The sequence below is a fragment of the Eleutherodactylus coqui genome, chromosome 1 (assembly GCF_035609145.1).
Source record: "Eleutherodactylus coqui strain aEleCoq1 chromosome 1, aEleCoq1.hap1, whole genome shotgun sequence".
Lineage (NCBI taxonomy): Eukaryota > Metazoa > Chordata > Amphibia > Anura > Eleutherodactylidae > Eleutherodactylus > Eleutherodactylus coqui.
The window spans coordinates 345,969,000-345,996,614 of record NC_089837.1 but is presented as its reverse complement, the minus strand read 5'-3'; the positions used below and the strand labels follow the sequence as shown (position 1 = coordinate 345,996,614).

The 27,615-nt window shown below is 44.4% G+C and overlaps 1 protein-coding gene across 1 annotated transcript; it reads left to right on the top strand.

The window, feature by feature from the left end:
- The first annotated feature begins 277 nt into the window (after window positions 1-277).
- Window positions 278-27,615, top strand: NIPSNAP2 (nipsnap homolog 2). The gene is made up of 10 exons (XM_066576342.1): window positions 278-426; window positions 8,141-8,280; window positions 11,424-11,469; window positions 13,368-13,462; window positions 13,549-13,619; window positions 14,139-14,279; window positions 19,923-19,954; window positions 22,146-22,240; window positions 22,867-22,950; window positions 23,951-27,615. The coding sequence occupies exons 1-10, from the start codon at window positions 347-349 to the stop codon at window positions 24,013-24,015; spliced, it is 849 nt and encodes a 282-aa protein (XP_066432439.1). The 5' UTR covers window positions 278-346; the 3' UTR covers window positions 24,016-27,615.

Genomic DNA, 27,615 nt, shown 5'->3' with positions numbered 1-27,615 from the left:
CATGTATGCAGCCTCTGTCCACCATGTTCTGTAGCAGCACTCACTCTGCTGGCGGTTACACCTCTATATCAGCAGATGGGTAACGTGTGAATAGATTGTAATAAACTATGGCCATTTCCATCCTGAGTAATGACTTGTCAGGTCTAAAAACCGCATGAAGTAATTCCCGCCTTCATCCCTGCCAGGTGAGGCCGCACACGCGCCCCCTAGTGGTAGTATTATAGTTCACTCCTAAGAAGGATTTTTCCAAGACAACAGGTCCCCACCTGGCGGCGTGTGCCAGTACTACAGCGCTGCTCCTCCTCCGCTCCCTGACGTTCACTGGCAGCGCAGTAGTTTGTACAAGATGGCGAACAGAGCCATGTCCGCGGCACTGAGGACGGCAGTGAAGATGCAGGCCTGCAGGCCGAGCGCTCTGCTGGTGAGGTGAGGACACACGCGGCGCTGGCAGCCCCTGGCACTGCCGCCCCCGGCTATGTGTGTGCGCTCCGTCCAAGTGCTACAGAGCGCTGCGGCGGTGTGGGGGACTGGGAGGACTCCGGCTGGAGCCCGGCGGAGGGTGAGGGTCTCCCTGTGTGTCCCGTGGGGTGTGAGCCGCCATGTGTGATGCGGACAGCTCAAGGTCACCGACATATGGCGGCTGCTTACATGTGCGGGACGCCACCGGGGGGCGCTGCTGGGCTGCAGTAGAGGGGGCGTGTGTGTATACGAATAGTGTCCATGCCCTGCGTATAGTTACATGCCATATATAGTGGCTGTCCCCTCTATATAGGTATATGCCATTACTGGGCTCATATATAGTGGCTGCCCCCTCTATATAGGTATATACCATTACTGGGCTCCTATATAGTGGCTGCCCCCTCTATATAGGTATATGCCATTACTGGGCTCATATATAGTGGCTGCCCCCTCTATATATGTATGTATATACCATTACTGGGCTCATATATAGTGGCTGTCCCCTCTGTATATGTATGTATATACCATTACTGGGCTCATATATAGTGGCTGTCCCCTCTGTATATGTATGTATATACCATTACTGGGCTCATGTATAGTGGCTGTCCCCTATATATATATATATATATGTATATGTGTGTGTGTGTGTGTGTATATATACCATTACTGGGCTCATTTCTATGGTCTGTAGAAAGGTCCACAAAGTATCAATAATGACTCCAACTACAATCCATCTGTTTTCCTGGAGCCGCTCGTCCTCTCAGGAGGGAAATACATTCATTCACACGGCAGCCGTCCAAATCCAGCATCGTCCTTGCCCGCACATGGGGGGCTGCTACAGACTAAATGGCTGCTAGCAGTTTTGAATAAACAGTCCTCTTTAAATGGTGGCCACGTCCAGTGTTGTCGGCCGGGCTGTTCTCTGCCAGTCGTCGCCTACTAGCACATCGGTACAGGCTTGTGCAATGCGGAGGCGTCACACAACGGCACTGGTGCAGAAGGTTCTGCGCCTGTCCAACTCATCTGCATGGGGTTTGCAGACACTAATTTGCTCGCCACCACAACAATCCCTTCAGACGACGGATGCGTATTCAGGTGGGGTCACGCCTCGCTGGGGTTTCACTTTCCTGTTCCGTTTCTGGATGGAACTGAACAGCGCCAGACGGACCCCTATTGACTATAATGGGGTCTGCCTAGTGGAGGGTTCCATCCTGAACCTCTGTTGTATTCCATTACAAACCGGGTGAGATAGTCCAGCATGCTGCAGAACGCCGGAAACCAAACCTGCCACTATAGGCAATGGGGTCTGTTCGGTTCTATCACATGATGGCGCCATCCGGGCACTTGGTGCTATTCCCCCCTCTCCACCGCGGAGCAGGAGCACTGAACCCAACCGCACCAATGTGCCTGAGCCGTTCCATCATTATGGCGGCCTCTATTTACTGCATCCTGTAAACCGCACATTGCCGTAAAATATGTAGAAGAGGAACATGCGGGTTTTTTAACGCGAATGTCAATCGGACTTTCTAAGGGTGAAAACGCATCACAAGTTTGTGCTCTGCGACTTTTGTGCGATGCGTTTTAACATTAGAAAGTCCCATTGAGAATCGCGTAAAGTAACCCAAGTGGGTAGGAGCCCCTAGAGGAGTTCACCAAATAGTTTTGGAACCACAGATTTTAGGCCCAATGTCCACCTGCAGATGTGATTTGTGAAATCCGTACGGGTCACCCGTGCAGAAGATCCACCAATCAAGCCGCCCGTAGCGGTACATGGGTGTCCGCAAATGAAATAAAGCGTGCCGATTTGATTTGCAGACTTTTTAGTCATGAAAAAAACAAAATTCCCAGAATGCTCCATTTCAGTTCGGACCCCGCACGGACGGCTTCTGCGGGAAAACAGGCGTTTTAAAAAAAAAAACCCCTCCGCTGTGCATGTGTGGTGGCGCGCTGGATGGTGCTTCTGCACACATCCGCATGCAGACTGCGACGGGTAAGTAGAAGAATCGCAGTGTCCTTGGTTGCAGGCAGGGTCAAATTCTGCTGCGTGGTCCTGCATGTGGAATCCGATCCGCTCGTGGACATGAGGCCAACAGAGGCCAGAAGTGCAAATCCTTCTTAAAGGACAAAATAGAGCTGACTGCGCTACTCAATGGCAGCCATAATGCAGTATGAACCTGCCCTTTAAGGTTTGCTCACACAGGTATGCAAAAATGCTTCCGCATCGGAAGCCCCGTCGATCCATGCGATTGTGCAAGTTTCGATTAGAAATCAGTTGTGAATCCACAGCCGATTTCAGCCTGATCTGTGGGCCTCTACCTCCTGATCCTGCTCTACCCAGAGCACCTCCACGGGTCTGGTGATGCAGAAGTGGCATCAATGCCCAGCGGCAGTGGTGCTCGGGGTACAGCAGGATCAGGGGGTAGAGGCCCGCAGATCAGGCTAAAATCGGCTGTGGATTCACAACTGATTCTGATACGGAAGTGCTGCAGAATCCACATGCAATCCTCATCCGTTGGTGCGGAGGTAGAACCCACCCTGGAAATGTGCAGTATAAGTTACCACCTTGTAGGTTTAGTATCTGCCCTGCATGTCTATTCTGCAAGGTCTGGGTGCAATTCTTCACAAGATGTTCTTCTAATCCGCAGTATTTCCGCCTTGTGACATATACCCAACTTGTTCCTTCCGTCTGCAATATCCTGTAATCAGATTTTCCCAGAACAGTATAACATACAGCCCGTCACTATTTTGCGGCCCCTAAAAGCCATTATTAGCTGTCTACTGCTGTCCACAGGGGCTCTGATTACTAGTTACTAAACTGGCTTGTGGACTGGTCTTACTGGCTGATAACTAGTAGATCCTCCATCGCTGTACTAAATGACTATTTCTGGATGAGGTTAATCGCAGTGTGAGTAATCCCCGTGCCGCGCTCTCCCCAGAACCGCCGCAGGGTAATGTGTTTGCTCTCTGATACCGGAGCCTCTCAGGACTGGCTGGGCAACCTGAAGGAGCCAGACTGACCAAATAAGCCCTTCTGCCTGTAACTTTTTTTTTCTGATTGCATTCAGGAGTATTTGTGAGATTTTAATAAATTTAAACATTTACAGATGTGTTTAATGGTTTTTACTTTCTTTTTTTTTGTGATGACTGAGAAGGGGCGTTAAGTTTTAAATTACTTATATTTAAATATATATTTATTTTTAAGTCCCCATAGAAGACGTGAACAAGCAATTGTTGGATCGCTCATACTATATACTGCAGTGCTTCACTCGGGACCGCCGTGATATCCCTTTTTTCTAAATGCAGGGAATGTGATAAAATAAGTTATGTTCGCTGGCCTAACCCCCTGCTGCTCCTGTGCCATCGCTCTGCTCCTACCTGAAAGGCATTGTCTGTGTGACTGTAGCGGTGGTCTGCCCATATATACACTTGGCTGCTGCAGCCAATCACCGGCCCTAGTATGGCCCAACATCATTAAGGTCAATGATTAGCTGTCATGTGTATACAAACATGCCTGTATTCATGAGCCCATAGAGCGCAGTACATTGGTGCTAGTTTATAGACCTGGTACCCATGACTCTACACGCTGTCACTACCTCTCAGCCACGCACCCACTCACTTCCATGGACTGGCAGCTGAACACCGTTGCTGAAGCTGGGTGGCTCCATTTGGGGATGGGAAGCCCCAGGTAATTGCCCAGTTTTGCACCCCCACTTTACCCCATGCTGGCCCTGACCCTGCCTATAAACCCTTCAAATAGATTCTATATACATTGTAAGCTGGGGTTCCAATATTGTGGAGTCTAAGGCCGTATTTACACAGGCGATTTCCTTGCACCAGTTCTGTCCTATGGCGATATGCACAGAGGTCGCATTATTTAATGTGTTTATACACTTTGAGTGGCTTTATTTATTTATTCTTTTTCCAAACCGAGGGAGTTGAAAAAAATCGCAGCATGTGCGTATAATCCATTCTCTATGGGAGAAAGAAAAAAATTGGATCGCACTCGCTTGCACATGCGATTTTTCTCTTCCCCCACGCAGGTGCACTGCTATTGTTTAAAAGGTAAAAAGAAAAAAAAAACTTTCCTATTAAAACATGCAATTTTAACCCTTTCCAATCCATTTATTTTTTTCTCATCCATTCTCCCTAGTTCCAAATAAATTGGAGCTGGGGAGGATGGATGAGAAAAAATACATTTTCCCTGCACCCTCCTGATCTGACAGAGTTCAAGAGGGTGCAGGTGCTCACTGCACTGTGGAGGGACGTGCTTACCTGTCCAGCGTCTTCCGCATTCTCCCTTCTGCTTCCCGGCTCGGCGATCATGTGACTGCTGGGGTCAGGTGGCACCCAGCGGTCATATGATCGCCGGGCTGGGAGGCATGCGGAAGACGCCGGACAGGTAAGCAGGCCCCCCCACGGTGCACGCTCCCGGCTCGGCGTTAATGTGACCGCTGGGGGTCAGGTGACAACAGCGGTCACATGATCGCCAGCCGGAATCTCTGTGCATTACATAGCACTAATTGAGCGCTATGTAATATGTAAAGGAGAAGGCAGAAAGGGTTAAAAACCCTTTCTGCCTTCTCCTCGGGGTTGCTTGATGAGGAACAGTGCAGGAGTGCATCTGTACCTGATGTGTCTGACGATCGGGTGCAGATCCACTCCTGCACTGCAGTGTCAGGCCTGTCCCGACATCAGAGCTGTGGAGGGAAATGATGATGTCGGGGCAGGCCCGACATTGGATTGGAAAGCGTTAACATGTAGGAAAATCATGTGCAGCTATGCATTCTTCTCACAAAACACAAAATTATAGGTTTGCAAGTGCGATATCTGTCTGAGTGTCTTGGACTGCTATCGCTCATGTAAATACGGGCTAAAGCTAGCGCAATAGGGATCTGTCCCCCCCCCCCCCCCCCCCACATTCATGACCCTGGTAAAGCCACGCAGTCATGCAAGGTTGACAGTCAAATATTAGTTTACTATAATGATTATAAGATCATTCAAAGTCCTCTCTCGATAATTATTGACTACATCAATAAAATAGACTTCATACTAAATGTCTAATATTTGCATACTTTCTGTCGTAAAGTTTCCAAATTACCAAGATGTTTTGCGTATTGTTTGTGGTTCAAGTAGTCGTTTGCTGTCCTGCCAGAAGCTTCTTTGTCCTTAAACAATAATGGGCATAGAAACGTATTTTGGTGTTATTAACCCTCCTACTGATTACCCCGAACTGTTTGACATGCAAGGAAGTCTGTTCTTCCAAAACTATAATGTCTCTTTCCTGTTGAACAATCAGCTTTAAAATGAGACCAAAATGTGTCTGTAGCTGCAATCTAACCAGATCTACAGCTGTTTGACGTTAGAGTGGGAATACTGAATTTATAGCTGTCATATTCTATGGACAGAACAGGGGGCAGTGGTGGATAAGCAGGCAGCAGAGAACAATCAGTAATTCTCTTTTCTGTTCCCTTATCCTATGGTAGTGGTAACATTGTCTTCATGTTATCAGCCCCACCTTATCAATCGGAGAGCATATTTGCTCTGATTGTCACATACAGTGCTCTGTTTTATTTTGCACAGAAAAGGAGTGAAAATCTGAGCACTTACTTATCTACAAGAGGTGATCTGCCGTAGAGAAGAAAAACATTGCACCAATGTGGTTTTGCCCGTGATCAGAGATCACATCTCTGATCAATTTGATCCCCTGGTTTTGGCGGATCGGACTTGTTAATTAAGTTCAACTGGCGAAATTCAAGATGGCAGACTGGGCTGATGACCTAATTGGCTTTGAAATTACACCCAGGTTTGCTTTTTTTGAGTACTGAAAGTAAACAAAACTAATTGGTGTTGCCCCATCCATACCAACCCGTACTACATAACATCACACTAATTATTTAGCATGATAAAAAAAATATATTCCATGAGAGGATTAAATGTATTTTGAAAGCTACCAAGCTGATACATTTTTTTGTGTTACTAGCTGATATACCAGGCTTCGCCCAAGTTAACTTGGTATGAGTGTTTACATGTTGTTCACATAGAAAATTTTATGAAGTAGTGGTTAAAATATGTATACATATAGAGGAGCGTTAGATTCTCCTCAGACTGCATGTACCGATGTCCCTCTGCAGAATGTGCCACCCCTCCCTCTCGCCTCACTTTTTACCCTTTAAAAGCCCCTGTGTCTGTCAGAACCATTTCCAGACACTTGGCTGAAACACATTTGGCCTCATGGTGGCCATTAAGTGTACTTCCCTTGATACCCACCCACCCATTTGCACTGGTTTCGTGAGCAATGAAACTGGAGTACATCTGAGTAGAATCAGGTTGTCTTCAGCAACAAATCCAGGTTTAGTTTGGACACTGACAAGGGTCATGTTTATGTCTGAATACCTAGGGGTAAGCATCTCAATCCTGCCTTTGTGGATTAGCACACTGCCCCCTGCTGGTGTGATTGGTTGGGGGGGGGGGCATCATATATGGCAGCCTGTCATCCCTAGTAGTGGTAGGCGGGACAATGACAACTCGGTGATATGTTCAGGAGATCCTGCAGCCACATGTTTTCCCTTTCATGGCGGCTTCCAAGAGGCATTTTCCACACACGGGGAGTCACAAGAACGTCTCCACAACATTGTCACACTTCTGTGGTCTGCTGGGTCGCCTGTGTCACGTCTTGTATCCAAGCTAGAGGCGGTACAACAGGGTACTAGAGCCTCCATGCCCACCCGTATCACATCTTGTATCCAAGCTAGAGGCAGTACAGCAGGGTACTAGAGCCTCCATGGTCACCTGTATCACGTCTTGTATCCAAGCTAGAGGCGGTACAACAGGGTACTAGAGCCTCCATGCCCACCTGTATCACATCTTGTATCCAAGCTAGAGGCAGTACAGCAGGGTACTAGAGCCTCCATGTTCACCTGTATCACGTCTTGTATCCAAGCTAGAGGCGGTACAACAGGGTACTAGAGCCTCCATGCCCACCTGTATCACATCTTGTATCCAAGCTAGAGGCGGTACAACAGGGTACTAGAGCCTCCCTTCATGTGTTCAGTTTTCCATTATAAATGATCCTTTTGCTCTGATATTGTAATCCCTTACTGATATCAACAGGACAATCACACAGAGAAAGTTTAATTTGACTCCAACAACTCCTTCTAGGGGAGGAAGTTTTTAATTCTTTTTGCAATGAGTGTATCTCTGTTCGAGAACTGGAGGCAGCATAGGATTAAAGAATGCCTCTAGTACGAGGTAGAGCTTAAATGAAAACTATTGTGCTTGGCATAGGAGAATGAAGTAATAGTATTACAAAACTTGTGGCCATGAGAGATAATATAATTCTAGCGTAGCCGAACGTATCAATGAAAAAGTTCCAAAAGAAATTACAATAATGAGAAACGGGCAAGTTGATTGAGAAGGTATGGAGTGTCCCATCTGGTCCAGTGGTGTCTGGATAGTCTCTTCTGGGGGACCTGGTGCGGTCCTACTCCAATCTTCTTACCTTCTTTGACTTGTTTAGGGTGACTTGGGTCCAGGAATCCATTTCAGGGAGAGGAGGGAAGATTCGGCGATTGTTCTTGCTTAGAACCATGCTCTTTTCTTAACCCTCCCCAAACTACATAAATAAAGAATTTAAGCAAGATAATATAATTCTAGAGTCTGACCTGATTATTTGTCTTCACAGGGGCTTCTCTGCCTCCAGCTCGAAAGCCAGAGAAGACAGCTGGTTGAAAACTCTGTTTGTTCGTAAAGTAGATCCCCGTAAAGATGCTCATTCGAATCTACTGGCTAAGAGAGAGACCAGCAACCTCTACAAAATACAGTGTAAGCACCACAGCTTTATGTGAAGCTACCTTTCTTCATGTCATCTCTGTACACACTATAAACTTGTATTTGTGTGATGGAGGCCTTAGGACCTGTCAAGTAAGGCAAGAATATCCAGACGTTTTTGTACAGTGTTTAGCGTTGTCTTTTCAGCACTGCGCTAAACGCTGTACAATGCTCCCATTAATTTCAATGGGGCTGCTCACACAAGCATCTTCAACGCTGTGCTTTGACAGCGATCCATGATCTATCTTTGGGCGTTTTCAGTCCTGTGTTTCCCATTGAAATAAATGGGCAGCGGTTTCGGTGCTGCTGAAAACGTGGCACAACTTGGTACCATGTTTTTGGCAGTGCTAAATGCAAGCATTAGCTGCACTAACTAAAAAAAAGACAGTAATACTCACCTAGCAAGTGCCGTCCGGGTCCCTGCCGCTGCTCCAGGGCAGGCCACTAGGCACTTGTCAGCGCTAATGGACCATCTATTATTGGTGACGGGGATTGAGTCAGCGCTCCTGAACCAATCGGGGTAATCTCTTGCAGGAGCCGGGTATTTCAATCTCTGTCAACAGCAATAGATGGTCCATCAGTGCTGACAAGTACCCAGCAGCCTGCCTGGAGCTTTGAAGAGCAGCAGCAGGGACCCCGACGGCACTTGCTAGGTGAGTACTACTTTTTTTTTTTTTTCTCAGCATCCTGAAAACACAGCCAAAACACTGGCAAAATGCATGCTAAAGATGCTGAAACCGTAGTAAAGGCAGCGTTAAAAAAAATGTTGCATTTCTGCTAATGCCCATGTGAGGGAGGCCTTCAGCCAGGTCTGATTCCAACTGCAAAATATTGCAGTGGAATCGGACCCGGTGCCCCCCAGAGACCATATACTCGCCCGTCCAGATGCGTCGTGAGTGTCTCGACTGGCGAGCCGTCGTGCATGCGCAGTGCAGCGCATGATGCGGTGGCCCTGGGCTATGACAGATTTCTGAGATACTTCCGCAATGCTCACCGTGGAAGTATTGTGAGACGGACGACTTTCATTGACTGACTGCAATGGAAGCTGTCTGCAAATTTTTTTCTTTGAAAAATCGCAGTTGATTTCCGCTCGTTGGCAGGAGAGAATCTTTTAACATAACACATCTATGGACGGACATTGCTGCGGAATTTGTGGCGCACGTCTGGCCGAATTCTGCAGCGATAATCCATCTGTGGGCACTGGGCCTTAGGCCTCATGTCCACGGGGAAAATCAGATCCGCTGCAGATTCTACATGTAGAATCTGCAGCGGGTCCCTCCTGCCCCGCGGACATGAGGGCTGAAAATGCAAATAAATGAGAATAAACTTACCTCCGATCCGATCCGTTTCTTCTCTTCGCGGCGGCGTCATCTTCTCTCGTCGCGGCCGGATCTTCATTCTTCGGCTCGGCGGATGTGCACGATGACGTCGGTGACGTGCCTCGCGCATGCGCCAGGCCGAAGCAAAATGATCCGGCCGCGGCTGAGAGAAGATGGCGCCGCGGAGAAGAGAAGAACCGGAGCGGGTGAGTAAAATATGATTTTTGTGTCCCGCGGATCCGGACGGCTTCCATAGGCTTCAATAGAAGCCCGCGGGAGACCCGCATGAAAATGGAGCATGGTCCAGATTTTTTCATGCTCCATTTTTTTTAAAATCACTTTTATTGACGATCCGCGGGTATTTATCTACCCGCGGGTGGTCAATGCATCCCTATGGGGTGCGGATCCGCGCGCGGGAGAAGAGTTAAAATCCGCTGCGGATTTTAATTCTTCTTTTTCCCGTGGACATGAGGCCTTAGGGAAGCTGTTTACAAAAAAAATGAAAAGAAAATAATAACATTTATGATATAAAATATATAGTGTGTAATTAACAATAACAGACAATTTTCCCTAACCCCGCCATGAGCAAGTCTGAGCTGTGAATGGCTGTGCAGATCAGGCGTCTAACTGTAGTATGCAGGAATAATAGATAAACTGCATTGGAAGGACTGAGGAGGAAGTACAAGTAGGCTGATAAATTGTACCTGATTATGGAGGAAGGCATCGACAGCTTTAGCATAGAGGATGGATTGTGATGAAACTTGGTACAGTAGTAATGAGAACAATGTTAAATGGGTTTTCCTGGACTTTAATATCTGTGGCTGATCCTGAAGATGGGCTATCGTCATCAGAACAGTGAGGGTCCTGTTTTCAGCCCCTGCACTGATCAGCTGATTGACGGGGCTGTGGCACTCCGGAGGTGCTGCAACCTCTGCATTGTTTAGCAGGCACAGCTGTGTACACTTTGTACCGCTATGTCTGGTACTGAAGCCTGGCCCTGTTTACTTGACCAGAACTGACCTGCAGTAAGCAGCAGGATCAGGCAGAGCCACAACAAAATGTTCAGAGCTGTGCCTGCTAAACAATGGAAAGGCTGTAGTGCTGGTCTGAACACTGCAGCTCCTTCCATCAAATGATCGGCCATTAGAGATGAGCGAACCTACTCGGCCACGCCCCTTTTTCGCCCGAGCGCCGCGATTTTCGAGTACTTCCGTACTCGGGCGAAAAGATTCGGGGGCGCCGTGGGTGAGTGGGGGGTTGCAGCGGGGAGTGTGGGGGAGAGGGGGAGAGAGAGAGGGCTCCCCCCTCTTCCCCGCTGCTGCCCCCCCCCCCGAATCTTTTCACCCGAGTAGTGAAGTACTCGAAAATCGCGGTGCTTGATCGAGTAATTACTCGAAACGAGTACGTTCGCTCATCTCTATGGCCATCGATATTAAAGCTCCTTGTGTTTTCAGGACTCACTTCTAGCTGTTTGTTCTTGGTAATAGTGTCTGTGTGTGCTTGTGCGTCCCAGGGTGTAGGTGCAGCACGAGCTGTATCTTGGAAATGGAACCTGAAAGATAAGTGAAATAAAAGGGCTCATGCTAACAGTAAAAACACTTAGATGTCTTTTGGCATCTGAGTAAAGAAATGTAGGCGACTGCTTTTGATCGCTGAATTTAAAAATCAACATTACTACATGTTTAAAAAAAAAAAAAAAAAAAAAGTAAGATTTAGTGACTCTGGTGTCAGATCACACATCGCATGCTTTTGACATATAACGTCATTTGATTGCATTGTCTACTTTTCCATTGGGTGCTCTTTCCTTTGTTGTTGCAGTTCACAATGTAAAACCAGAATATCTTGATGCCTACAACAAGCTCTGGTAAGTTGTGGTTTTTTTTTGTTTTTTTTTCTTCTAGTTTTAGCGTGAACCACTTTAGACAAAGTCCAGCACATCTGTATAAAACTTCTATGGATATTTCAAAATTTTGCCTCAATAAAGAGAAGTTTCAAAGGAGCAGAATGAGGGCTGCAGGTCTGATGCCATGTTTGCAAATCTCCCAACTATTAAGCATTCAACTGAATTTTAAAATGGTTTTATCACTTTTGATCCATCGCATGTCATCTGTTAGAGCTGCAGGACGTGTAATGAAATGTATATGGGATGCACCACTTGCAGACTTCAAGCTTGTATTGTAGAGCATATTGCAGTATGGAGAAGGGTGCCCTTCATATATCAGGTGCAGATGAGCCTTTTGTTGGAAGTCCACCATGGATCATTAGATACTTTCCAATTCAGGAGGAATTGCGAAAGTCTGGAATCCGACCGACGGAGGGAACTGGAAGCACTCTCTCTCCAATAGAGAAGCATACTGGATATATTGGCACTAGAGCTCCAGTGGGTCTGAAGTACAAAAACGATCTTTCAGAATTTCGGAAGGAAGGGTGGAGGGGGTTTAGAAAACCCCTTTAATGCTATGATAAAAAACCACTCTGTTTTGAAATTTGTAGCGTTCCCTATGCTCATTTGAACCTTTCATGGATATTTTAATTTTGCATCAATAAATAGAAGTTTTACATGGATGTACCAGACTTTGCCTCCTATGATATATGCACCTAGGTTACATACATTGATGAAGAGCTAGGCTTGGAATTCATGATAAGTTGTACATGCTGCACTATAATCCTGTCACCTTAAAGGGGTTCTGTCGTTAAAAACAAAAAAATTATATACTTACCTATTGTTCCCCAGGCAGCCTGCTTACCTCTTCTTTCACTGTCCCAGCTTCTCCTGAAACTTCTATTACTTGGTGTCACGTGCCATGCAGCTACCCGATTTAGCTGCATCCGGTGATGTAGCGTACATTGAGCTACATTCTTCTTCCTGAAGGGCAATGTACGCATACGTCACTAGTGACGTAGCGCTCACTGCACTGGCCGCAAGCGCCGAATTCCCGGGAGATTGATATCGCGCGCATGCGCGAGACTTCAGCGCCACTGCATGTGATGCGTCGTCACGAGCGCGCTCACATGAGAAGAAGAGAGACAGAGCCGCGAGTGCACGGGCTAGACAGAGCTCTAGCGCTTGCGCACTCGCAGGCTAATGTATCCCTGACTTTGTTGTCAGGTAGAATACATTTCTATTAGCCAATAGGAAAATAAAGTTTCTCCTGCTCTACTGGTAGTTTGTAATCGCCGTCTATGCTTCAGTCCCATGTAAAAAATCTCTTGGCCTTGTAAAAATAAAGAATTTTAAAAGGTAATGTCAGTCCCTAAGCTATATATATATATATATATATATATATATATACATACACATATATATACATTGCATATGGAAAGTCAGAGGGGAAAAGAGAAACACATGTATTTTTTGTTTTTGCCATGTGAAGTGACTACTGTGAGATAGCAAACAAGATCTGATAGCTCTTGGAAAACCTTGAGTGTTCAGAGAGAGAGACAGACTGAAGCACTAGCAGGATTTAGTACACTGTGTTTGGTGTAGTAGGCACAGCTCTATTCACTGCCATGAATTGGGCGGAAGTAGCTCTGTGAGGGCGGAAGTGGTCAGCACAGCAAGGGGTGCTGGGAGATGACCTTCTAGCAGGAGGGGCTGAAGATGTAAACAGAGCATGGAGGTGAAAAATGGAGCCTAGGTAAGTACTACTTCTGAAAAAAACGTTTTGTATGTGTTATTTACCACAGCCTGTGCAGGCAGGGCAGATTTATTGGAGAGAAAAAAATACAGATTGTAATGACAGAACCCCTTTAATCTTTAAGTGAGGAGGTACTGCCAAAGGTTCATGCCGGAGAGGAATACCCCTGTACACTGGTGGGCACTTGGAATACCTGGTATGGAGAACAAGATCAGGCAGGTAGGTGCCTTTCTTGACATTTACAGCACAGCTAGATGACCTACTTCTATAGATCACATGCTGATTTGAGTCTTGTCCTGTCACAGTTCACTTGTGGCGGTATGAAGGAGGCTATCCAGCACTCACGGAGGTGATGAATAAACTTAGGAAAAACAAGGTAAGTCCTCACAACAGCTTCCAAACTAATCAAGGAATCCTAAACTGCTACAGTAGATTTACCTTTTATTAGAAGTTTCTAATATTGGGTCTCGCTTATCAAAACTGACTGACAGGAAAGCCTTTCTTATTGTCCATAGCAGCCAATCCCAATGTAGCTTTCTAAAACAGTTTAAGTAATGGAATTTACTCCGGTTGCTATAGGTAACAAGGAAGGTCTTCCCATCAGACACTTTTGCCAAGTGAGACCCAGTGTATTTTAACGAAGAGGTTCTAGTTTGCACTAGGATTATTTTTGCAGTTTCATTTGTAGCACTATATGCATCACTATTCTTCCCCATTCACCCATAAACCGTGTTTGAGCGATTTAACTCCCCCCCCCCCCCCCCCCCCCCAAAGAAAACAAAAAAAAAAACAGATTTTACCGAATATGATTAGAATGTTATCTACAGGGTCATCTTTACAAAGAAGTTCTTCGATATTGTACATTTATTTATTTTGTTTTTGTTCGTGGATTCAGGAATTCACCGAGTTCCGCAAAGAACGGGGCAATATGTTGCTGTCCCGTAAAAACCAGCTGCTACTTGAATTCAGCTTCTGGAATGAGCCCAACCCTAGAGAAGGGCCCAATATTTATGAACTAAGATCCTACCAACTTAGGGTAAGTTTTGATTCAGCATGATTATATGCCTTATGTGTTACTGAATTGTATAGTGATGGCGTGGAGGACAGTACTAACAATGTCATTATAGTACGTGCATCACAATACTTTGTTTATGTTTTACTGCATATTTTTGAAGATTCTCGACGTAGGCAACGTAGAATCCTTTTTGGTACTAAAGTAGTTCTGCTTTTGCATTAACGGGAATTGTAATCAGTAGCATTCTCCTACATGGTGCAGGTCCTATTGGTGTACTTTTTTTTTTTTTTTTTGTTTGTTTTTTGTTTTTTCTTTGTCCCATCTTTATAGCTTGCATATTTCCAAGCCATGTACACTAAAGATACCTTTCCACTCGACAGCTGTCGGTTGCTTAAGCATCCAACAGTTGTCCCAATGACCGTCGTTCCTCTGCTTTCCCACTGTGTACACTTTGGCGATTTGTTGTTTACATGACTACTTGCTACTTGTACTGAAAATATTGTTTTGCATGTGCTGATACCTGACCATTGTGATGAAAATGTGATCGTATCACATGGCACGGAAGCAGCGTGCCATGATCTAGATGGGTGGTTGAATTGCCAGACCATTGAGATTTCATTTGCACCCAGTCATTTGTAGTTCTTAAAAGGGGCGGTCTAGGAAATAAACAAAATGCCTGCCATCTTGAGCCTATGAGAAGCCCATCCTACGGCACATTCAGTTTTGGTTTGTTGGATTACTCCCAGAGTAATCCATTGCATCATAGAATGAATCATGTGACCTGCTGGAGTACACAGTGCTCATGATCCAGCTGATGTAATCATCAACTGCCTGTCGAAGGAAAGAGCTCCTTCATCGCCTTGATTCTAGGCTGCAGAGTACAGAGCAGCCAGATCACACCAGAAATAATCATCACACGGAGAACTGGCTTTATACTTTACAAAATGCATCCTTGCAGTTCCTGCATCCGTTTTCTGCACAACTGTCCATTCAGAATAAACTGCATAAGCTGTTTTGTACTGGGCACTCCCATCTTAATGATTTGCTTTCAACCCTGCTTTTGGATGGAGCACAGCCAGGACAATCCGAGTAGGCTCCATGGGGTGTGCTCCAGTAATAATGTACAACTGGAGAACATGCTTAACCCCCTTAAGGACCAAGTGCAGTAAATATACGGCACTTGGTCCGGGGCTTTAATCCTGGGTGATTAGTAAAAATATGGCTTGGGATTAAAGATCCTGCAATTGAGCAGAAGCAGGTCGGGTTGTCAGCTGTTAGCCACAGCTGTGAACCTGTGGTTTTTAACCACTTACGCCTTTTCCTTTCCTTGGTACTTAGCTCTCATTAAGCACCAAGAAGTGGAAGTATTATTATTATTTTTATTTATTTATTTTTTCCTTGCACAGCAGAGCTGCAGGGCCCTAGCAGACCCTGATGAGCTTTGCCAGTGACCATTTTCATTTTGGGGGGGGGGGGGGGGCGGGATGTTTTAGGCTGGGTTGACATGGGACGGATTTGCCATGGTATTTCCATGCTGATTGTCCGCACGGCAATTCCGCACGCAGCTCCTTATCTCGGGATTAGCCAGCACAGTCTCGTCCACCCGCTGCTGCCAATCTGTTGTAGTCAAGCCCTGTGGAAACGGACATGCGGCACAGAAAACAAGATGCAGCATGTCAATTCTTTTTTTCGCTGCAGCGAAATGGCGACTGCGAAACCGCCCCAAAATCCACGGCAAAATGCAACAGGGTTTTTAGGCTGCGCGTTTCCAGCGCAATTTCGGTGCGGCCATTCCGCTGGAAATCCATCCCGTGTGAACCCAACCTTACCCTGTAACTGGGGCTCCTATGGATGGCCCAAGCTACAGTGGACAAGTGTGTAATAAAGGAGAAAAAAATGTGACTGCTGGGGGACATAAATGGTAAAAAATAGTTACATGAAGAAGTAAAACAAAATTATAGAATAAAATAAAAATGCATAAAAAAGAAAATAACTCAAAGCTGACACCAACCAAAACTGTTGCCGTATGTGCCCTGAAATCCAAAACCATACATATTATATATCAAAACGTCCAAAACAGAAGGGGGAACCCGTTCCAGTACTTTATTTTAGCGTAAATATGTTAATTTGAAAAGAAAACTATAAATGTTGAAAAAAATCCAACTAAAGAGTCAGTGAAGAAGATTTAAAAAAATAGCCCTGTATGTCATGGGGGAAAAAATGCATCAAAATTAATTTTGGTAGCAGAAGGAAAAAGAAATAGGGCAGTTAAACCACCACATGGGTCAAATAACTAACGTGTCTGGTCCTTAAGGTACAAAACAGCCTGGTGCTTAAGGGGTTAAGACATTATCCTGGCATTCTTGAACAGTCAGAGCATTGGCCTGCTCTCAGAGCATGCTCAAAACATAAAAAGGAGGGTGTCTCTAGAATGTTACTAGAATGTGTGGATGAGACCCGAGAAGGGGGTGGGGCTTATCACAGAACTTTTCATTCTTGTCAGCCTCACAGCAGTGAACAGTGTGGTATTGGGCTCCGCCTCCTCAATCTCTAGTCTCATCAACCCATCCTCATGCAGCTCCACTGGGTACACAGACAGGTGCAGCTACACTGAACAGCAATAGATACAAAACTCCTGCATTTTGTAGATTCCAGCATAAAAACTGTTTTATGTAAACTTCATAAATACATCTTCCAAAATTGCGCTTACATGTTTCGAACAGAGTTCTTATTCATAATATATGTTCTCACAAAATGAACATTTTTTAAAAATGTAAATAAATAAACCAAAAAAGGAACAAAATTTACCGCCAATAACCAAATTTGTTCTATGACTTCTATAACCAACAGATCTAATAGATGTTTGAGAGTTAAGTCACCAGATTAATACTAATAGGACAAATCAGACCATTAATTTAAGGCCGCTGGACATCTAGTTCACACAGCGACTATCCAAAAGGCCTCTCGTTTCAGTAAAGGTTGTTTCACATAGGCGATTAAATCGTGCGGTGAGCGAGTGATTAAAAGCGCAGAACTGTGAAACCAATGATTTCTCAATGGTTTCCTTCATTTTGTTAATTTCCTAGATTACCCTATTAAGATAGAAAACCTTTAGCATACCTGGAGATTATGCATAAAATGGTGGCCTACAAATATTTACACATTAACCCTTTCCAATCCATTTATTTTTTCTCACCCATTCTCCCCAGCTCCAAATAAATTGGAGCTGGGAGAATGGGTGAGAAAAAATACATTTTCCCTGCACCCTCCTGATCTGACAGAGTTCAGGAGGGTGCAGGGAGGGACCTGTTTACCTGACCGGCGTCTTGTGCATTCTCCTTCTGCCTCCCGGCTCGGCGATCATGTGACCGCTGGGGTCAGGTGACACCTGGCGGTCACATGATCGCCGGGTCGGGAGACAGAAGGAGAATGCACAAGACGCTGGTCAGGTAAGCAGGTCCTTGCACGGTGCAGGCTCCCGGCTCGGCGTTCATGTGACCGCCGGGGGTCAGGTAACACCGGCGGTCACATGATCGCCGGCCGGAATCTATGCATTGCATAGCGCTAATTGAGCGCTATGTAATGTATAAAGAAGTGGGCAGAAAGGGTTAAAAACCCTTTCTGCCTTCTCCTCGGGGGTCCTCGATGACGACCAGTAAAGGAGTGCATCTGCCCCCGATGTGCCTGACGATCGGGTGCAGATCCACTCCTGCACTGCAGTGTCAGGCCTGCCCCGACATCGGAGCTGTGGAGGAAAATGATGATGTCGGGGCAGGCCCGACATTGGACTGGAAAGGGTTAAGATGAACATAAACTGCATTTGAAATTAGTTGCCTTGTGCCCATTACCAAGGTATGTGAAGGCATCTTTTGGATTTTCGCCTTTAACAGCTATCGGCTAAACGCTTTTTCAATGAACAACTTTTCCTCCCAAATTCACTGTACGCTGGTTCAGCCAAGTGTTTAGGTTAGGAAGGGTGGAGAAAACTGTGGCCAGGTATCTCTGGCGGCTTATCTCCAGCGAGAACAAGAGGAAGGGGTGGTGAAATTCAAAATTCCTGATCTTTCTTTCCCCTAACATCTGTCGGCGGGAAGTCTGGAGGCCGCCATACACATACGAGACTTGGCTGGTCCCACCAAAATAGCCGGGTTTGGATGGCTGTTATCTGATGTGTATGGAGACCTCTAGAAGTCACAAGAACATTTGGACTTGGCCCCCAGTGCCTCACAGAGCAGCAGAATCCACTGCTTATAGGAGAAGGCATTTAACTGAATCTATAAAATGTCCAGAACTGTACAGTTGGGGCTTTTATTTTAGCAACTGTATGCGGTTTCATTGAAGCTGTGTCCAATATTAGCTTTTGGCAAATAAGCAATCCACATCGCCTAAAGATAGTATTGTACCTCCAATAGCTGAGGACTGCAGACACAGGGCTGCCAATGCAACCTCTGCTTGGTGTCTATTGTGGAGGTTGTGCAGCTCTTACCGCCCAATGGCCTAACACTTATTGGACCTGTTGTAGGTGTGGATAGACATTTGTCTTGGGATTTTCATTCCTTTTTTTCCCAAGATGCAATGCCTATTTTCCCACTATGATTTGGCATGCCATGTATAGCTAATACCTTGTGTGCTGTATAAGCTTTACATTCACTTTTTTTTGTGCTGCACTTTTGATTTAAAGGACATCAGATGCTGTGTTTCCCCGAAAATGAGCCCTACCTTGATTTTCAGGAGGAGGGGCTTGAAATATAAGACACCCCCCCCCCCCCCCCCAAAAAAAAAATAAAATAAGCCCTAGCTACACTACATGAAGGGGGGGGGGGGGGGAAGCAATACTCGCCGAGGAGACAGCGTTCGGGTCCCTCGCACTGGTCTTTGACGCTGCTGCAGGCCTCCATGTAGTCCTGAATGTTGACAGAGCATTTTTCCTGGTAGCGGAGCTTGAATCCCCACCTCCAGCAATCGATTGCTCTAATTTGGCTGAGTTGGTGCTTCATGAACCAATCATAGCCATTCATTGAATAGCTGTGACTGGTTAATTGAGCGCCGGCTCATATCGGCTGAGGTGGCACTTAATGAACCAAACAGAGCCAGGGCTCGATTTATCAATCACATGCTGAAGCAGGGTATTCAAGCCCTGCTATCAGGAAGAAATGCTCTGTCTGCATTTGGGACTACACGGAAGCCTGCAGCAGCGCTGAGACCAGCACGAGGGACCCGAACGCTGCCTTCTAGGTAAGTATTAAGACACCCCCTGGAAATAAGACACTGCCTCTTTTTGGGGCAAAAAATATAAGACAATGTCCTATTTTCGGGAAAACCTGTTATTGCTTTGTATGATGTGCAGTTTGGGTAGAGATGCATGTTGAAAGTATTTGCTTACACTTGTCATATGTTTGTGTACCGGGACATGGGATATATCGGGATTTCTACAGCAATGCACAACTGAGCTTTCTGTGCAGCTTTAATGTGTTTATGGCTGCCATTACCAATATGCTATGATTGATGTGCGCAGACTGTCTCCTAAAGTAAGCATGTGATGTCATGTACAACTGCTAGTAATTTTTGTGTTTAAGACCTCTGCCTTAATTACATTAAATTATTAGTGCTGCCCTCCTGAAACTTCCATTGTGCTCCATGGGACATGCTTTTTTTCTTTTCCAGCCCGGAACCATGATTGAATGGGGGAACCACTGGTAAGGATGTGACACATTAGATTAATAATTCCTATTGCTAAACTTGTAAGAGGATTTACAGCCTGAATTTGTATATCTCCATGTATTATGAAGTCTGAAGTTAGTATTACACACATTGTATTAAATTGTCACCAGGACGTAATCTGGATGTGGCAGTCAGTGGTGTCGAGAGGGATTGCATGACTTGAAACTGCTTACCTATAAGGAGTTCTCGAGTGTGTGACGCCATTCTTTTCAACAAGACAGTCTTTTATAGTATATTTTAAATATAAAAATGTAGCAGGAACATTGAAATGACCACCATTGCTTGCTGATGTCAATCATATGAAGAAAGCTGTACCCCTCTTCTGCTATTTTAGCTGGTCAGATAAACCCCCATTGGTTTTCTGGTGATAGTCTTTCCCTAGTGCTATTCTTAATGTAGCCTGAGCCTAAAAACAATAGAAATATGATAAAGTGTGACAACTTGTTTGTTCTTCTGCTTATTGGTAGTATGTTAATAACCAATATATATTTTAACCTTTTCTGCTAGCAGGGGTTTTTGACATTTTGCATCTCCAGTAGCCAAGACCATTTTCACACTCTTGACATTTGCAGATAAATCCTAAATTACAAAATTAAAAAAACTCACTGAAACCTCAAACTGTATTTTCTAAAAGTGGACCCCTTGTACATTGCAAAAAGGCTATATACACAAAGGCACCTTCATGCAATTTTGCATAAAAAAGCATAATTTTCCATAAATAATGCCTAAACGTTTATATTGGTGGCTAAAATTATGGCCCGAGCAGAAAACTGTTCACATACATGCAGGTCTTCTATATACTACTAAGACCTATATCTACATGTACGTATCTTCATAAACACATCGGACCTGAAGTGGCCACAAATCTGGTTTTAAACTAGAAAGTTTAAAGTATCAAACTACATAATATAATTTTTCAGTTGAAAAAGTATGTTTACCCCCAAACCTTATGGATTTTTTTGAAAACGAACAAACTGCTTATTGCGGTTGTCTTGGTGACAGCTATGTCCACCTTCACGTAACATTTTGCCAAACAGAAATACTAAAAATACATTAACATTTACACCTGGAACTCAACATTTGCTATATCAACTTCCACAGGCGTTTTTGTACAGCATTTAGCGCTGCCTTTTCAGCGCTGCGCTAAATGAAGTACAAGGCTCCGATCCATTTCAATGAGGCTTCTCACACAAGCAGCAAAATGCAGCGTCTTTGACGCATGTGATATTTTTGGCCATTTTCAGATGTGCGTCACCCATTGAAATGAATAGGCAGCGCTTTTAGTGCTGCTGAAAACGCGTATAACTTGGTACCGTGTTTTTGACAGCGCTAAACAGAAGCCCTAGCTACAGTAACAAAAAAAAAAATGCGATACTCACCTAGCTGGTGCAATCCGCTGTTCTCTGGAGCTTTGGGCAGGTTTCCGGCCAGCTCTTAGCGCTGACAGAGCAACTTTTGCTGGTAACTCGGTTTGAAGACCCCACCTCTAGCAAGATTGCTCTGATTGGTTCTTCGAGCGCTAGTTCAGCCAATCACAGCCAGTGCTCGATGAACCAATCACAGCCCTTCAATGAATAGCTGTGATTTGTGCATCCAGTGCTGGCTCTGACTCAGCCAGTCAGAGCAATCTCTTGCTGGAGGTGGGGTCTTCAAACCCCGTTACCAGCAAAAGTTGCTCTGTTAGCGCTGACAAGTGCCCGGTGCTCCGAAGAACAGCAGGAGGGACCTGGATGGCGTTGGCTAGGTGAGTATTCCTTTTTTTTTTTTTTTTACAGCTTCCTTGGCTGGAAAAAAAAAAGCAATACTCGCCTAGCCAGTGCCATCCAGGTCCCTCCCGCTGTTCTTCGGAGCTCCAGGCAGGCTTCCGTGCTGCTGAAACTGCAGTACACGCGGCACTAAACGCTGCGTTTGTGCTAACGCCTGTGTGGGAGAGGCCTTAGACTGCGTTGCTGCTAAAGAACTTATTTTGATTCTTCGAGTTTTGTGGTCTTGGTTTAAAGCGATCTGCAATACAGCCTGAGATATAGCCATTTAAAGCAAAGACTTATGTCGTGTGTCCTTGGCTACCGAAGTGCCACTCTGCATAGCTGTAGGATATATGGCCTTAGCAGGCAAACTGTTAAATACCTGTTTTAGTATAACCTGTGTCATTTATTTGTCTCTCAGGGCTCGTGCAATTCGGTATCGGCAAGATAGTCGTGAAGCTGTAGCTGGATTTTTCTCGCAGATTGGACAGCTATACATGGTCCATCATTTGTGGGGTAAAAACATATATTTTTTTCTTGTACTATAAAGAGCAGGCAATTCAACTATTACAGCCTAACTGTACTGGGCTACATCCATGTCACAGCTCTAACATACCTGCTCACATGGCTAGCCATGAAGTCCCTCAGTACCACTCTGGGGCCAAACAGTAACATAATTTATGTTTACAAACTTTTCCCCCTATTACAAAAGCTGCCCATACACGTAGGGATAAATTTGGCTGAAATGAGTGTAGGGTGGGGTATGGATCAGTTCTACAAGCTTGGACTTGTAATGATTTTCAGAACAGATGTCCACATCGGTCACGTTTTAAACCATTCAGTACTGGTAACGAAATCTGACAAGTAATCTTCTATACAGTGCTGTTTTTAGGGTTTTCCTATTGGGCCATGTGGACTTCATAAAGCAGTAAGTCTGCCCTCTGAGCCACAGTGGCCTCATTGTTCTGAAAATTGGTGGTGATACAGCTCTTATGACAGCTACTATGTAACATGATGAGAATGATGTCCTTTTTTATAGGTGATTTAAGATAGAAAATACAACAAACTACTCCATATTAATTGTACAGTAGTTGATTCAAAACCAAATAAGGTTCTTAACCATCACTGCCTTTTCATTCCAGCTTACACCGATCTGCAATCCAGGGATGATATTAGGAATTCGGCCTGGCAGAAAGATGGCTGGGATGAATGTGTCTACTATACAGGTAGGGGGACTCAATGAAATCTTATATATTCACTTGGTCGCCTATATACCACTGAATGGCTACTTTGTTAGAGACACCCATGTAGTAGCGAGTTGGACCTCCTTTGGCTTTCAGAACTTTTCAGCTTTAGAGCACCGACATTGTATTTAGCTACATTTGATTGACTGTGCACCACATGTTCATCTTTACATTCTCCTCTGAACCCTTTCATCAACAAATTGTTTACATCTACAGGATCCCCTTTTGCTGGATGTTTTCCACAATCACACCATTCTCTGTATACTGTCCTCACCATTGCGCAAGAACTTTCCCCATTTTTGGCAATTTATGAAATCCTGGCCTCTGCTAGTCTAGCAGGGATGACCAGGCCTTGTTAGAAGTCTCTCAGATTGCTCAATTTTCCCATTCTTATGTGGATTTACACTGAATCTGATCTGTGCAAAACTTGTTCAAGTAACCTTTATGCTGCACTCGGGGGTCATGTCTCTAATTTCCATACAGGGAAGCTCCAACTGTGAAAGGGCTGGTGTCTTTAATAACGTGGCTATTCTGTCTATGTATATATATCGGGGAGCTTTAAACTGCTATTTTTTATTTTATTGTAAATCAGGAACAATTGGGAAAGCTGTGCTCTTTCCTACTTCTAGCCTTTTTTATAGGGTGTTACTGCAAAGTCACCCTTACTGAATACGGAAATCAAGGCGATGTGTTATTCTGCTCAGATTTTGCGAAACATGACACACCTACCATTTGCAGTATTTTTGTAATGATTTATGTCAAGTCTTGTTCATCAGTTGTCATGTTTATAAGATCATTAGATTTATTTGAATAAAGGCATAATGTCACTGCCTTCAGAAAACTCATTTATAACAATGTTTTAGTACATCAGGGTAAATGGGGCAAAAAATATCTAGCATCTTGGTACACACACATATCATTGTACTTTCTCAGGCTTCGTGTCATACTACAGTTTTCTACTAATCCTTTTATACCTTTTCAGTGCCTCTTATACAGGAGATGGAATCCAGGATTATGATCCCATTGAAGAGTTCTCCTCTCCAATAAAGCTCGTGCTGTTTTTATTTTCCTTTCTTTCTTGTGCCTCATCTGAAAGTGGCAAACTTTTTTTTTTCCCCTGTCAATTACTGTATCAATAGTCACATTCAAGCTCCCAAGACAAGTGACTTGTGGTTTAAAGAAGAACTTAACTCTTCAGATGGTAATTACAGACATGACATAGTTTGTTTTAATCTCCCTAAGAATATTGATTTGGCTATAACCACTCCTCCTTTGATAAGGAACTAGTAAGCATTGAGCGGCAAATGATGGCCTTTGGGTACTGTCCTGTGTCCCTATTCTTACCAGTGTACTGTGTTCAGTCCATAGGGCTGCAGAGCATGTAAACATCAGTGTGGTCCTGACATAACTTGATAGCATAGGATCATCATATGTACGGCCCTTTGTATGTTATGTGCAGCCCAGTGACGTAGTCAGCGGCTACATATGAGGGCCCTCCTTCTGTGCTGGGTCGACCACTACTGGCCTACTACCTTCTACTGTGGTTCAAGCACAGAAGTCTAATGCTTCCTTATTGGAAACTTTCCTAGTCTTCACTTCCATGAAGCTCATAGGAATTCTATGATCACTGATGTTTGCTGTCTTTGCCTAACCTGCTCAAACACTTGCAGTAACCTTTGGACCGGTGTCCTGGGTTACCGTTCCAATTTCCTATTCATTAGTATTTATACAGTAATGGCCCATTAACAATACTGCATCTTTTGTTGTCTGCTTCACTGAAGTGCGTCTGAGGTAGCCGCTGTAGTTTGGTGGAATATGACTGTTCATAATGTCTGTTACATACTTCTATGATGTCTTAGTATAACTAAATTCCATCCTCCCCTGTCTTCACTGGTTTATGGGACAAACCCACAAGGGAGCAACAAATAACAGGGAACCTGGTATTAATATACCTGGGAGTCTAAGTATTGAGATGTTCAGTCGTACTCCGCATCCAGAATGAAACGTGTCCTTGAAATAACTAGACATACTGCATTGTTTTGTACTTGCCACACAGAAAAATGATGCTTAAAGTGAATCTTCACTTATCAACACCATGTTTTTAGGCCCAAAACAATATGCGGATCCCTTTTTTTTTTTTTTCTTCTACTGGTGGGATCTTTGTTTTTCTTATACAAGGCCACAATACCCTGCATAGATGTACATTTTAAAAGTTAACATGATGACTACCTGCAGCCACACTAAGAAGCATGGGAGCGCATTGCATTTTTCAGGTGAGTGTATTGCAGTGTGCAGGTGGCTACAAGAAGACGGCATGCTATGCTTGAAATCTATGGGGGGACTTTATTAAGCAGTTCGCACCTATTCTATCTTGTGAAAATGCTTCAAATTTTGATACATGCCAAACCTGCGCTAGAAATTTTGACCAACTGCACAACTTTCCAATTTTGCAAAGAGGTTAGAAAAATAGGCAGTTAACTGAGAGGGGCATGGCCAACACCTTATATTTATCATTCCTAAAGATAGAAAATTGCATAAATTTCAGTGCAAATCACAACAGCCTTTAGTTTTGTTTTTTTTTTTTCCTCTAGGGCAACCCGAGATGCACCAAATTTATTGAAATATGTACACCTTTTTAATAAATTTTTCGCTAGCTTAAGACTGGCATATGAAACGCCCATCTTAATAACCTCTTTGTCCATGGAGGAGACTTTGAGCTCTGTATCAGAAAAGCAAAGCTTCAGAAGCTATACAGATATATTAACCCTTGCGGTACAGAACAAGGCTAGTGTCAAATAGACCCCATGGTACCACGTGAGAGTTAAAATTCTATGTCCATTTGTTTCTTGAGTTCTAGATGAAAGTCTTTTTGAAGAGTCAAAATGTATTTTAAAGGGGGTCTATCCAGATTTTAAAAATTAATGGTCTATCCTCAGGATCAACCTCTGGTTGGTGGGAGTCTGCCACTTGGGACCGCTGATCAGTGGATTGAAGGGGCCAGGGCAGTTGTGCAAGTAGTGCAGCCTCTTCAACGTTTACATCTGAGCACAATCCTGCTCTTCTCACAATGCCATATTTATAGCAGCTGTTCTGAGTACTACAGGATTGTGCTCAGGTGTAAACCTTCAATAGCCTCATTAACGAGTAGCCTCTTTAATCAGCTGATTGGCAGGGGGTCGCCTCATCAATTCGATATTAAGATGGCCCATGCTGATGAAACTGATAACCCCCTTTTTAGTGTTATAATAACCATTATTTTAATTCTTTCTCGGCCTTCAGAGAAGATATCCCTTAAAGTGATCTTCCAGTGTATAGCCACTTGATGTAAAACAAAAACACAAAACAAACAGAATTAGGCCTCATGTCCACGGTTAAAATAACATTTAGAATCCGTAGTGGATCACCTGCACGTGTGATCCGTGCCCCATAGGGATGCATTAGACACCCGCAGGTAGGTGCGGATTGCGTGAGCGGGAAATCACCCGCAGCATTATCCATTTTAGTGCAGAGTCTCCCGCAGGCTTCTATTGAAGCCTATCGAAGCTGTCTGGATCCGCAGCACACCCGCAGCTGAATTCCTGCTCTCCGGCGCGGGAGAGCAGGAGTTTAGAAAAAAATAATAGTGCCTGGCGCATGCGCGCGGCATGCTGCTGGCGTGCCGAGCACGTCCGCTGGGCTGCAGAAAGAAGATCCGGCCGTGGCGGAGGGAGGATCCGCAGCGTCCGCACAGGTGAGTAATTCTTCTTTTTAGGCCTCATGTTCGCGGAAAAGGAGGAACACACTGCGGGATTCTGCATAAAGAATCCACGGCGAGCCTGATTTTCCCCGTGGACATGAGGCCTTATGCAGAATTCATTTATATATTAACTAAATGCCTCTTTAGAAATGAGCACAATTCTGTTAACAAGCTTGTAAGATTGTAGGGGAAAATGAAACTCGCTACCTTTAAAGAATGCAGACCCTCTGTGAATGTAGTTCTGGGATAGGAGTTGACCCATCAGCACGTTATGACAGCCCTGGCAAGCAGGAACATAGAGGCTTCCAGCAACTTTCAACTACTTCTGTAAGCAGTTTTCCTGCACCAATGTGCCACAAGTCTCTACAGTTTTCGTAAAGAATTACAGCCAGACGGCTTATAATCTAACTCATATTATGGACACTGTTACATAGGTAGCACTAGTGCATTTGTTACTGACAAAACCAATTTATTTTGCACGGTGTTGAAAAGCTACAAATGTTAATTGTGTGATTGAATTTTATACAGGTCATGCCGCTTGTGTTTATGGGGATTGTCTTGTAGTGTTCCCAGTAAATGCTGGTCTATCAGTTCTGTCCTATGTTCGCTGCACAAATACAACATATCCAATGAACTCCGTAAATATTAACACCAGCAATATCAGTCGGGTCACCCTACTTTCTAAACTACATATTGCTTTGCCAGGCGGATATTTGTTTTCTCTAGAAAATAGGATATTGCTGTATACTCTAAAAAATGTGGAGATGCTGTTAGATAAACCTTTATTCATCAATGTAAAGATAAAGCAACTCTGTAATACGTTTGTAAATTGTTACAATATGATAGGTCATCGTGTGAAGACACGTTAACTGTTTTCTGCTAAACGAGGGTAATAAAATCAATTTATTGGA

Excerpts from the sequence above, each read along its gene's own strand:
- NIPSNAP2 (XM_066576342.1), top strand. The coding sequence starts at position 347 with ATGGCGAACAGAGCCATGTCCGCGGCACTGAGGACGGCAGTGAAGATG. Across the intron at positions 8,281-11,423 it reads CAACCTCTACAAAATACAGT|TTCACAATGTAAAACCAGAA; the intron begins GTAAGCACCACA and ends TTGTTGTTGCAG. Across the intron at positions 22,951-23,950 it reads TGAATGTGTCTACTATACAG|TGCCTCTTATACAGGAGATG; the intron begins GTAGGGGGACTC and ends ATACCTTTTCAG.